At 41.4% G+C, this 12,969-nt stretch overlaps 1 protein-coding gene across 1 annotated transcript; it reads right to left on the bottom strand.

Moving 5' to 3' along the window:
• Positions 1-343: 343 nt before the first annotated feature.
• On the bottom strand, positions 344-1,767 carry LOC113920095 (prothymosin alpha-like). The gene is made up of 2 exons (XM_027590287.2): positions 1,341-1,767; positions 344-1,097 (listed from the first exon to the last, which is right to left on the bottom strand). The coding sequence occupies exons 1-2, from the start codon at positions 1,620-1,622 to the stop codon at positions 1,050-1,052; spliced, it is 330 nt and encodes a 109-aa protein (XP_027446088.1). The 5' UTR covers positions 1,623-1,767; the 3' UTR covers positions 344-1,049.
• Between the last annotated feature and the right edge of the window lie 11,202 nt (positions 1,768-12,969).

Genomic DNA, 12,969 nt, shown 5'->3' with positions numbered 1-12,969 from the left:
AGAGAGAAAAAAATGAAGGGTCATTTACTTTACTATTTACTTCATGCTACCAAGTCTGTCTCATTTATTTAAAAGGTCTGTAACTTTTTTTCTTTTTTGACAGTGTCATGAAGTATTGATGTGAATATTTTAACTATTTCTTACAAAAACTTGGATGACATTAAAAGCACTGTGTTGACATCATTGACGTTTTGATAGAATTCACCTGTAAAAATGACTCATCTTGATATTTTCTTTGGGAGAGGAACCGGAGGCAATTTTTGGCAAATTTATCCATAGTAATTAGTGTCTGTAGATTTTCTATATTTCTCTGAGGTCAATTTTTTGTTGTTGTTGTTGTTGGAACAACTCAGCAAAATAAAATTCCGGTTTATTGTTGGACAACATTGTTTCACACATACATCAAACAGGCCAAAAAAAATAAACAGCAACTTCATAGACAAAAAAGGAAAGAAAGAAACCTTTTATCTTTGGCCTTTTTAACCATCTCATACAAACCAACTACTTACAGTACAGCTAAGCACATACACAAAAAAAGTTACTGGAATGCTCGGAGTAAGATTGTTTTTTTGTTGTTGTTTTTGCTTTTTTTTTTACAAGGTTTTTTTTCTCCTTTGAGATTATAATGAACATGATCACACCACAAGTAAAGTCAGAAGTAGGACAGAGAACGCTCCAAAGGCTGCTTTGGTCATCCGAGATCATTAAAAATGGCTGACCCCTAACAATATGTACAAAAATATAAAATGTAAATAAAAACTACAAACAAATTTTCCTTTTTAAAGTACTTTTAAGAAAAAAAGCAGGGCCTTGGAAGTTTTGGTTCTTTTTTCCTCCCCTGTTGCAAATTCACGTTGTGGTTTTGGCTGGGTGGCGGAGAGCGTGTGTCATCTGCGGGTGGCGCTGCCCGCGTTGGGCAGGCGGGCGGGACTCTCTACTCGAAGGTGACCACGTTTAGATTCTGAGACGGGAAGTGGAGGGTGAATAGGTCACGGTGGCCTTTTTTTTTTTTTTTTTTTTGTTAAGTTTAACTTTTCCTTTTTTGCTGTCTAGTCATCCTCATCGGTCTTCTGCTTCTTGGTATCGACATCGTCATCCTGCGCAGAGAAAGACGGTCAAGGCCCCTGCAGCCCCCTGGGCCCACCCCCACTCCTGCGGGCAGAGGCAAGGGGCCAGGCACTGGCTGCTCCAGACGCTTCCAGAGCTCTGGGAAGGCAGGCCTACGTTCCTTCCTGTTCCTGCTCAAGGTACGGAAGCCTTTCGGGACCACGCCACGGAAATCAGCCCCTCTGGCTGCTACTGTGCCTCACATCCCAGCCCCCACCGAAGCCCAGACGCACCTCATCGTCTTCAGCTGCCCGTTTGCCCGTAGCTGCCTCGGCCTCCTCGTCTTCGTCTCTGTCCTCTTCCTCACCATCGCCTTCCTCCTCCTCCTCCTCTTCCTCCCCCCCTTCCTCTTCTTCATCTACCTCATTGTCGGCCTCCTGCTCCCCATTTTCCTCATTAGCGTTCCCATCAGCAGGCGCGTCTCTTCCATTCTCTGCCTTCTCCACAACTTCCTTCTTCTCCTTTAAGTCTTTGGTGGTGATCTCGGAGCTGGTGTCCACGGCCGCGTCTGACATGACGGGGCACGCCGGTGATCCGATGCAGCGGATTAAAGAGAAAGCAAGAGTTCAAGGACTCTGGCGAGAAAGCTGCCTGAGTCCGCGGTGGCGGAGGAGGCGCGCGGCGGAGGTGGTTGCGGCGAACCGGAAGCCAGACACGGGAACAATGCAAAGGTGGCTTTTCAGAGCAGCCAGTGGGGTGTCTGAGGTCAATTTTTGACAAACTCCATTTTTCTAGAAGATTGTCATTTTTATCCGCATTTTAGTTGAGTCCAACTGATTATTTGCTCATGATGGTCACTTATTCTTAGCTGGATTCCTAAGAACCATGGGTATCTGGCTGACTATAACTCTTTTCCTTGTTTGCAGTTAATTTTTTTCACAATCTCCATATTTTAGATTTATGATGGTCATTCTTTGCTAGTTTACTGCCATAACATAAAACTTTCACATCTGTGTGTGAACGAGTGTGTGCACGCACGTGTGTGTGCGTGTGCGCGCGCGCGTGTGTGTGGGGTCCTGTTCAGAGCTCTGTTCCTGGCTTGCAGAAGGGCGCTTTCTTGCTGTGTCCTCCCATGGTGGATAGAAAGAAAGTGAGCTCTCTGGTATCTCTTCTTAGATGAGTATGAATCCCATCAGAGCAAAGCCCCATCTTCATGACTTCATCTAACCTCCCTTAACACCCCGAAAGCCCCATCTCCAAATACTATCACATTGGAGGTTGGGTCTTCAACATATGAATTCTGGGGTCACACAAACAATCGGTCCATAGCATGTACACAGATACACACACATCAACGGTGGCTTGCAGATATAGTGGTGTTTGATTGGAGGGCTGAAAGAAGAGATAGTGAGTCACATGGCTATCTAGAGGAAGAGCATTCCAAGGAGAAGAGAGAGACAGGCTCAAAGACCAGTGTGGAGGCCAGTGTGGCTGGGTGGAGGGAGAGAGCAAAGGAGGGAAGAACACCAGATGATGAGATTAAACAGCAAATTAGGGCCTAGATTGTGGTAAGATGCCAAGTGGGAAAGAAAGTGTGGGAGCCTCTGAAGCCAAGGAGTGATACAGCACAAAAGGTAATGTTTGTACAAAGTGATGTTGTGCTTTAGGAGCATATGGTATTAGGATATGCTGGTATTTCTGAAGCATTTTAAAACAGAGAAATTAAGGAGTTGCATGGGAATCGAAATGTTTATGGAGTCACAGCTCATCGATGCTGAGTTTAGTCATTGTTCTCTTTGTTAAAAAAATGCATCCCGCAATAACAATCCCTCTCCATTATTGTGAAACCTCATTATTTAAATGTAATTTGTCAGAGGTTCCATTTTAGATGTTCAGTTTTTAATTAAAGTGAATGATTAACATTTTGATATTAATTTTATATATTGGTTCAAGTGTAAAGATGTAAATATTTAACTTAATAATGTGTTGCTTATGTATTATTATAAGGAAAAACAGAAGAATATTATGTGCAAGAACCTGCTGACCTTGACCATGCTCTGGAACGAAACCATGCTCTTCAGTTTTCTGTGTACTTTTTGCATCAATTGTTGTGCTGCTCTTGCAATGTCCACCTCTTGAAATATTTCGAAAGCGAGAAGTTAAAGAGGCAGACTAACAAAGCAACCTTCTGTGATTGGATATAATTTTGCCACCTGAGATCCACGAGGTGGATGGAATGGTGGGCTGGCGCTACCATTGTGCCAGGTAGCACTAGCTCATAATGAAACGTGAAGGCCCCTGTTGCTGCTTCTCTCCCCTCTCTATCCAGGGTCCACATGCATCACCAGTGATGCAATTTTTCTTGTCATATGAAGCAAGGAGAATCTGAAGGAAAACGTCTGTTGACATAAAAGGAAAGAAAAAGAAAAGATGATTTCCTGAATTATGTAATAAGAAATAAGAGATAGATCGGGGCACCTACGTGGCTCAGTCGGTTGAGTGTCCGACTCTTGGTTTCGACTCAGGTCATGATCTCAGGGTTGTGGAATTGAGTCCTGTGTTCGGTCCATGCTCAGCAGGGAGTCTGCTGGAGAATCTCTCTCCCTCTGCCCCTCCCCCCTAAAATAAATAAATAAATCTTTAAAAAAGAAATGAGATATATCAGCCAACATATTGTATTTTTGATGTGTATATTGCATTTCACCAGTTTATAGCAAGTTGCAACAATGTCTGATACCTGTTTTTTTTTTTTTCTTGAATAACAGTTTGAATGGTATCATTCTAAGAAAAGGTTTATAAAATTTAAGATCATTCCTCCACTAAAACAGCACTGACTAGGTTAACCAAATCATTCTGGTAGCTATGTAGCTAAAAATCAGATAGACCTTCATTCCATAGTCTATTATTTTTTATGAAAGAAAAACAGTGGCAGGGTTTTAACAATGCAATAAAACAGTCCAAAGAGCAATCCAAAATAAAAGAATCTTTGTCCTCTGTTAGGAGGTGGCATCATCCCTTAAGACAGTTGTCTCCAAATCTACTCATATCCTACTTCTCTGTTAATGATGCCTTCACTGTTCTGTGGAGAAATGGGTTAAAACCAATGCGGTTTGTTTCGTTTTTCGAAGTAGTAAATATAATCAATTTAAAGAACTGTCTTTCATTTTCCTATTTTATCTTTCTTACATTTATGGTGTTAAAATGCTTGCTCCTTTAGAAAATAGGGGTGCCTGGGTGGCTCAGTCAGTTGAGGGTCCAACTGTTGATTTCGGCTCTGGTCGTGATCTCAGGGTCGTGAGATCGAGGCCACATGGGGCTGTGCCCTGGGTGTGGAGCCTGCTCGAGATTCTGTCTCCTTCTCCCTGTGCCACCCCCTGACTCCCCCCAACCCCCCCAAAACAAAAAAGAACAACAAAAAAAGAAAATAGTTAATAATGATTTTGTTTTCTGGAAATTTCTCTCGGCTGACTTTCTCCAAGTTCTCAACATCGCTAAGATTGTTAATGAAGACAGTGTCATTAGTAAGGTGCCGTTTGGGCTTCCATTTTTATTTCCAATCTCCCTTGTTTTGCTTCCCAACTGACCCTGTTTCAGATCAGTAGCCGGCAGAAGCTAAGAAAAGGTAACATTCTTATGTCTTGTCACTCTAGATTTCTCTTTGGAAGATTATATTTCTCTTGGTAAAATACTGCCTTTTCTCTCCTTCCATTACCCTTTCTGCAGGCGGGTTAAACATTCCTACCCTATTGAATTCAGAAAAGCCATGTGATTTACTTGCAGCAATAAAATGTGAGTGGAAGTCACATTTGTCATTAGGAGCCATTTTTTAGTTCATGGTCTCTCATCACAGTCTAGTGCATCATATTCTCTTCTCTCCCATTTAAGAAGTCTTTGCCTGAGTTAAAGTGGCAAAGATACTATCCTATGCTTTCTTCTAGAAATTTTAATTGTATACTTAGGTCTATGAGATATCTCAAAATTTAAGATTTAAATTTAATTTAATGTTGTATATGGTGTGATGTAGATATCAAGGCTCATTTTTCCCCCCCCATGGGCATATTTACTTATTCTAATACCGTTGATTAGATATCATTCAGGCTTTGAGTTTTCCTTGCCTGAGCAGACAAGAATACTACAAAAATCTTCACATATTTTGGAGCAATAGCATTTTCCTATGGTTATATAAATTAATACTACACAGTTCAGCATTATTGGATCTCTCTTCACTATGATGGCAGTCTGCAGGGGAGAAAGAATTTCAGAAGAAAACTTAGAAATCGTACCAAAATAAATTGGTTACTTAGCTAAGTATAGGGGAAGGGCTGAAGAAAAAGTTTGGGAAGGGAATTGTATGAGGGAGCTAGGGGTTCATCTCTAATAATGGGAAGTTGGTAGATAATATCTAAGTTGAATACATGAAAAATAGTGGCATAAATGTATGGTTTAGGAAAATAGAGTTAAATGGCAGGACATATAACTAAAATTTCACTTAAAATTTTTTTTAGAGATTTTATTTATTTATTTGTCAGAGAGAGAGAGAGCAAGTGAGCACAAGCAGGGGGAGCAGCAGAGGGAGGAGAAGCAAGCCTCTCGCTGAGCAGGGAGCCCGATGTGGGACTCAATTCCAGGACCCTGGGATTATGATCCAAGTTGAAGGCAGAGGCTTAACTGACTGAGCCACCCAGGTGCCACATAACTAAAACTTTAAAGATCCTCCTGTTGCTTAGGGAAATTAGAGGCAGAGTTTTACTCTTTTGCAATGGAAATCTTACAATTCGTTGACATTTCTACAGGTATTTGCATATATTAGTTAAATTATTTTTCAAATGTTTCCAAAAACAAGGAGAAATCATCTGCAGGGATGCACCCCAAGTGATGTTCTGTAGGGAGAGAGGTTGAGGGACCATACTTCGACCCCATTATATGTGTGTTGGTAGGTACTGAACTGAGTTTCCCCCAAATTTGTACATTGGAGTCCTACACCCCAGTGTGTAGACAGGTCCTGTGAGGAGATGAAAATGGTTGTATGAGATCATAAGATTAGGACCTAATCCAATAGAGCCGGTGCCCTTATAAGAAGAGACACCAGAGCTTTCTCTCCACCCTGTCAGGGCAGCAGTGAGAAGGTGGTTGTCTGCAAACTAGGGAGAGAGCTGTCCCCAGAAATCGACACTGCTGGATCTTGATGTGAGACTTCCATTCCACAGAGTTGTGAGAAAATAAATTTCCTATCGTTTAAGCCACCCAGTCTGTGGTATTTTGTTATGGCAGCCTGAGCCAATTTGTACACATGTTGTAATTTTATATTTTTCTCATAATAAGCACATATCATTTCATGATGAAAATATTTAACTGTAGGGAAAAGAATTATGTTATAAAAGTAGCATCTCCATATTTCAGAAAATTTGAAAAATTGTAAAAATGGAGAAGAAATCCTGTATTTCTTTTTACTCTTTTGTCTTGCAAATTTATATCTGTACACATTTTATAGCTGTAAATATATACTGTGTTTAAATTTGATCTAATATTCTGCATTTCCTGTGGTAAGGTAAATATTAATATGCTTACCAATGTTTATAACTATAATTTAAAGGATTACAAAATATTTTTTTGTGTTGATATATTTTATCAATATTTTATTTAACCAATTTGTTTATGGCTGAACATTTTTGTTATTTATACTTTTTGGCTATTATGAAAAACAGTGTACTAGATATAGCCAGGCATATGGCTTTTTAAAGTTAGACTTCTTTCCTTAGGATAGATTCCCAGAATTGCGATTACTGAGTCAAAAAGTACAAACATTTTTAAAATTCTTGATATATTTTGCCAAATTGCAAATCTGACAGTATTCACAATTCTAACAGCAAATTATGGAGAAGTTGATTATACTTTACTTTGGGCAGCATTAGGCAGTATTTATTTAACTTTATCCCTATTTTTTTAACTTTATTATGTTATGTTAATCACCATACATTACATCATTTGTTTTTGATGTAGTGTTCCGTGATTCATTGTTTGTGCATAACACCCAGTGCTCCACGCAGAACGTGCCCTCCTTAATACCCATCACCAGGCTAACCCATCCCCCCACCCCCCTCCCCTCTAGAACCCTCAGTTTGTTTCTCAGAGTCCATAGTTTCTCATGGTTCGTCTCCCCCTCCGATTTCCCCCCCTTCATTTTTCCCTTCCTACTATCTTCTTTTTTTTTTTTTTAACATATAATGTATTATTTGTTTCAGAGGTACAGTTCTGTGATTCAACGGTTTTACACAATTCACAGCACTATCCCTGTTTTTATAGAGAAAATCAGATTTCATTTTTAAGATGTGCATTTCTTTTATTACTGTTCCAGTACAGTTAAAGGTTGAGGGGAGTTAAGGGGGTTGAAGCCTTGAGGTGTGGTGAGCCCCTTGGTGCCCCTCAGACAGTCAGCTACCAGCAACATTTGGACACAAAGTCACATCCCCCCACACCTTTGCTTTGAAGGAGTCTCTGCCATGAAATCTATGTTCCTGCTGAATGAACTGAGCTCAAAGACATGAAGGCGAACTCAAGGGCAAGATGTAAAGGTAAATGTCACCAACAGTGGAATGGGACCCAGTCAGTCATTTATGGAGTGCCCATACGCCACCAGAGTGTTGTGACACCGGAAGAATATTTTTGTGGTGCACAGAAGCAGTTCAAGGACTACTAGTCCTCAGTATCCAATGCAGGAGGGAATGGGGTGACCTAGTCCTCAGGTATTAGGCGCATCCTGGTTTGCCTGGGACTTTCTTAGCGTTAGCACTGAAAATCCCATGTCCTGGGAAATCCCTCAATCCCTGGGCAACTGGGAGGGCTGGCCAACCTAGCTGGGCCATCGTCCCATCTGTCATTTGCCAGTTGTGAATCCTTGCACACATGGGTTCAACTGTCTGAGCCTCCCCTCTTCCTCTGTGAGTTCAGCAACTTTGGAAAAGCTGGTCCCTAGATCCACTTCCAATTCTGAGATCCTGTACTTCCTTCAAGGCTTGCTTCATCTATTAGATTTGACAGATTTAGACTCATCACAATCCCTTTGTTCTAAACATCTTAATTTACAGACAAAGAGACTGAGGCTTGGGAAGTAAAGTGCCTTTCTCAAAGTCATTAGGCCAACGGAATGACTGAGCCTCGGTTTCCCCACCCTCAAGCTAGTGTCGTCTTGACTCCAAGCTCTTGTGTCCTCATATCATATGAAGGTTCAAAGAGTTGAATGATTATTCCTGTAACAAAAACCCAGGAACCTGATAGGTTATTCAGCTGAGCAGAACACCTCTGCATTTACCCTTGACTCCTCAGACACATCTCTCCAGGCTGTTCTGTGTGTGCTCACTGATCACTGCTCACTACCTTCTATATGACACTATCTTGACCCTCTATGTGGGCACAAACCAACTGAAGGCAATCTTGTGTCTCTGCAAAGAACTATTTCCCCTCTCTCCAGGCCTTTTGTAGCTGTCATTTTCGATAATCGCAGTAAAAACACCTCCTTTAATATTATGGTGTTCACCTCCTCTGAATCCCTATGGGCACCACATACTTCTGAAAGGTTTGATGTGCTGATGCTTTGTTATACTTCATGATTTCCTATTTCCTTGGATAAATATCACAAATAAAATGCATTGTCCTTTGTGCATTTTGCATTAAAAAGCATTATTCGTCATGATGTACCTCAGAAATGGAAAAAGAAATCTCTGTCTTAGTTGTTGCCAGTTTAACTGCAGAGGAAAAGATATTTTTATTTGCTCTTAAGCATTCTTACTACGAATCGGGCACTGAACGAGGCCACATCTGTAATCTATAGCACATCTCCTGTTTCTCTGCTTCCTGCATGTCCACGTATTTCCCACAGTTCGCTGTGTCCGTGAGCAGTGACATTCTGGAGGTGCAAGGCTTTATTCTGTCTGTTACGTGAGTTTCCCAGCCACGCAGTCTTGCTTTATATTTAATCTGCACTCCAACACGACTTTTGAAGGGCTAATATGAATCACATGAAACTTTAATTTCCACGTATTCTATATCTTATAATAAAATCAATACAACTTTAGATTTTTTTCCCCCCTTTTATTTATCACATAGAGTTTTGGTAATGGCCTGTGAATATTATTCTTTATGTATGGTAACAGCAAAACACATTTGGTTGTGGGGAACAGAGTACCTGACAGGCGTGGCTTAAATAACAGGTATTCAATGTCAAGTAACGGGTTGTGGGGAAGTCAGCCACTGCAGGCATCCATGACCCAGGCTCCTCTTGTCATCCTGTTCTGTAACCTTCAGTGGCTTATCACCTTCATGACCTCGGATGGCAAGCATTGCATTCTCTTGGACAGTGTCCCAAGCAGATAGGAAGGTGGCAGCAATAAGAGAGGCTTTTTCTCTTCTTGCTTTCTTTTGTATCAGGAGGAAAACACTTCCTAGCAAGCTCAAGCAGACTTTCTCATACATATTTGCCAGAACTCGGTCCCTTATCCAAAGCTAGACCAAAGGGAAATCGACTCTCCACCAGTGTGCTTGACTACATGCAATTATGGTGAATATTCCTACTGACAGAGAATTGGGATCTGTAGGCAAGGGAGAATATAGCAATGGACAGCTATGCCCCTTTGGTTTCCATTATTCAACCTGGAACTGGCTTTCTGATCTTAAGCCTTCCCATGTGACCTAAGCAGATGAGCAGCGGTTAGGTTTTTTTTTTTTTTAATGTGTTTATTTTTTTAAGAGTTTGTTTGAGAGAGAGAGAGAGAGAGAGGGAAAGAGAGAGAGCACACAAGCAGGGAGGAGGGGCAGAGGGAGAAGGTGAAGCCGACTCCCCGCTGAGCAGGAAGCCCGCCACTGGATCCCAAGACCCTGGGATCAATCATGACCCCAGCTGAAGGCAGACACTGAACCAACTGAGCCACCCAGGTGTCCCTTAAGTGTGTTTAATAAAAATAAAATGCTTAAACTTTTTCTTTTCACGACGGAAACCATCAAGTATTTTATGTGCAAAATGTGTTGTGGTTCAGGAGCGGAGATGGTAAACAAAGAAGAGCTCCTATATCAGCTCCTCCCGGCCCTGTTGGCTGCTTCAGAAACACACTTGACTGGGATTCTTTACCAGGAAAATAGGATGGGCCATTCTTTTTATCACACTGAAGGAAGGCCTAATGGTTCAGAAGTGCCATGTAAATGCTAATAGGATGGAGAATAGGAGAGAAGCTTAAGCTTCCAAAGGTGCTTGCAAACTCGAGTCAAGAAAACACAGGGTGATGGTTCCAACGTTTTACCCGGTCTGTAGAGCGAAGCCGGTCGCCTCACGGGAATGGCTTTCTTCCCCACACCATCCCTCTTCAAGTGTGTATCTCATCTGTCTCATTTGCATTTGAGCACCAGGGCCAGATGGATTTCCAAACCCGTGTTCAGAATAATGCTCAGGGTTTTTTGCGGTTATTCGTAAGTGATCAATAACAACAATAATAAAAAACACAGCGGGATGCTCTTCTCTGGCAGTCGTTCCTTACAATTTCAGGATGAGTGCTCAGCTGTTGATGATACAAGGCTGTTTCGTTTTGGGAAAATGCAACCCAGGTAAAATATGATCTCAAAATGGAGGAATTGAGGCTCTTCAATGTTTCTTAAATTAATAACTTCAGGCTTAGCGTCTTTGGACTCACAAGTGTCAAATTCTTAGCAGCCTTGTCTTAAAGACTAGCCAAACCAGACATGTTTTAAAAAATACATCCAGCACGAATTATAACTGTATTCAGAACACTTCACTTGAAAAGCCCTGCCTCTGGCAGGATATCATTTCCCGAGATGTTCTGGCAATTACTGAATCTTAATACCAGATTTCCTTATGCAAAGTGTTCCTCAGCTATACATATTTATTAATTACCGAATTCCCAGAACAAAGGTAAATCAGCGCCCCCCCGCCCCCGGACCTTTATTCCTTTGGAGATGGCATTATTTTTCTGACAGCCTGCTCTAATTTGGAAGACAGAAAAGTCTCAGGAGAATGACAACAGTTTTGTACCTCTAAGTTCTCTTCGCTTCCCAAATGCTGGTGCGTATCACCTGGAGACCGTGTTTCCTAGGTTCTGTCTCCCCAGATTCTGCTTTAGTAGGCCTGGCATGAAGTCTGAGACTCTGAATTCCCAACAGATCCTCACTGATGCTGATAGGAACTGTCCATGAACAGTCATGGAGGACACGGAACTCTTTCTATCTTGGGCCTGCAGTGATAGGAGACAAATGAACCCTTATCCTGAGGGTGGGTGAAAGCTGGTCCAAGTAGTATGCCCTGGCACCTGGACCAGTACTGCTGCACTGTTCTTCTTTCTGTAACATTCTGTACTGCGGGAGGCAGGAGCCAGCAGTGTTAACATATATCTAGTTCCCCGTGACCTTGGTCAGATAAGTCCCAAACTCACCGTGAATCATGGGGACCTCTGAGCTCATACTCGGAATCAAGGTTATATTTTTGCTTCATTAGTTGGTAAGTCAAGGCAATAGCCAAGTACAGGAAGAGGGTGAGAGACTGCTGGTGCATGCATTACAAAATAAAACTGTTTATTACACATATATACATATGCAAACATATATAGAATATATATACACATACATATATAATCATGTCTGAACACATAAACATGTACCGTCATATATACATATACAATCACATATAAAATGTATATATATATACACATACAATCATGTAATCATATACAATTATATATAAATATATACATGTACAATCCTACATATATGCAGATACAATTATATGTGTGTGTGCATGCAAGTATGGTAATGGGTTGATTGTATACACACCACACACCAAATATACAATTCTGTGTGTGTGTACATGTCCCCAGCCCCCCCACACAATGAACCCATTAGTACACCTTCACACATGTACATCTTTGAGTGGATGGACATTTTCTCTTTTTCTTCCCGTGTTTCTCAGAATGCTCATTAGCGTCTTCATTTCCTCTTCAGGGTTGCCTTGATAATTCACCCTTAAAAATATTTCTCAAATACAAAGATTTTGAGGAGTTGGGGGCTAACGATTTCACAGAAGTGATTTTTTCTGGCTGGACTCTCTCTTTTGGGACACAACACTCTCCGGGGATGGATGCCATGATCCCTCTCCAAGCGAGAGGAAGCTGGAGAGAAGAATCTGTTCTCTGAATTCTGAATGTTGCCTCTCTGCCCGGACCCCCAGGAAAGATTATCTCCATCAAAGCGAGAGTTCTGATGAGAAAAGAGATGCCCTTCTCTCTAGGATCTCATCACAGGTGGAACGAGAAACCCCTTACTTATCCATTGCTCAGGAATATGTACAAAGGGACGTTTTTCCTGAGGGCCTCGGTCAGAGCTACGACTTTTCTCAACAGCGCTGTTTTCAACAATTTTCTTAGAGTGTACGAAGGGTCATTTTTTTGGTTCTCAGTGTACGCGCACCATAAGGCCAAAGTGGAATTTAGTGAAAGCAGTTCTACGGAGGAAAGGATTAAATAGAGAATTTCTGAGATTACTGTTCTTCTGTCTGTTTCCCTTTTCTTTGCGAAAGGTTCATTTCAGCAACAAAAATGAAGCCACGGGTGGGATAGCCCTGTTTTTTTCTTGGCATTTATGAAGTTGGGCTGCTTTGAGTGGAGGTCAGACGGCCTCCTATTCAGGTATATATTCTCAGCTTTTATAAGAGGATGCTGAACCAAGGCTTAGTCCTGTGATTTTCCAGAAGTTTCTCCTGGTTGAAGACCCCAAAGACCTGACTCTCGAACTTCAGTTCCGGGAATCTTATTTGAGGAGACTTTCGGAAGAATAGGTTTTTGTGTTTTTCTCTTGACTCTTGAAAATCAATCTTTGATTCAGTTACACCAACAGAGAGCTGTTATTATTAGAGCAAGATGCCGATAG

The sequence above is a fragment of the Zalophus californianus genome, chromosome 3, assembly GCF_009762305.2.
Source record: "Zalophus californianus isolate mZalCal1 chromosome 3, mZalCal1.pri.v2, whole genome shotgun sequence".
Taxonomy (NCBI): Eukaryota; Metazoa; Chordata; class Mammalia; order Carnivora; family Otariidae; genus Zalophus; species Zalophus californianus.
The sequence above is the reverse complement of the archived record's forward strand: the minus strand, read 5'-3'. Positions and strand labels throughout refer to the sequence as shown.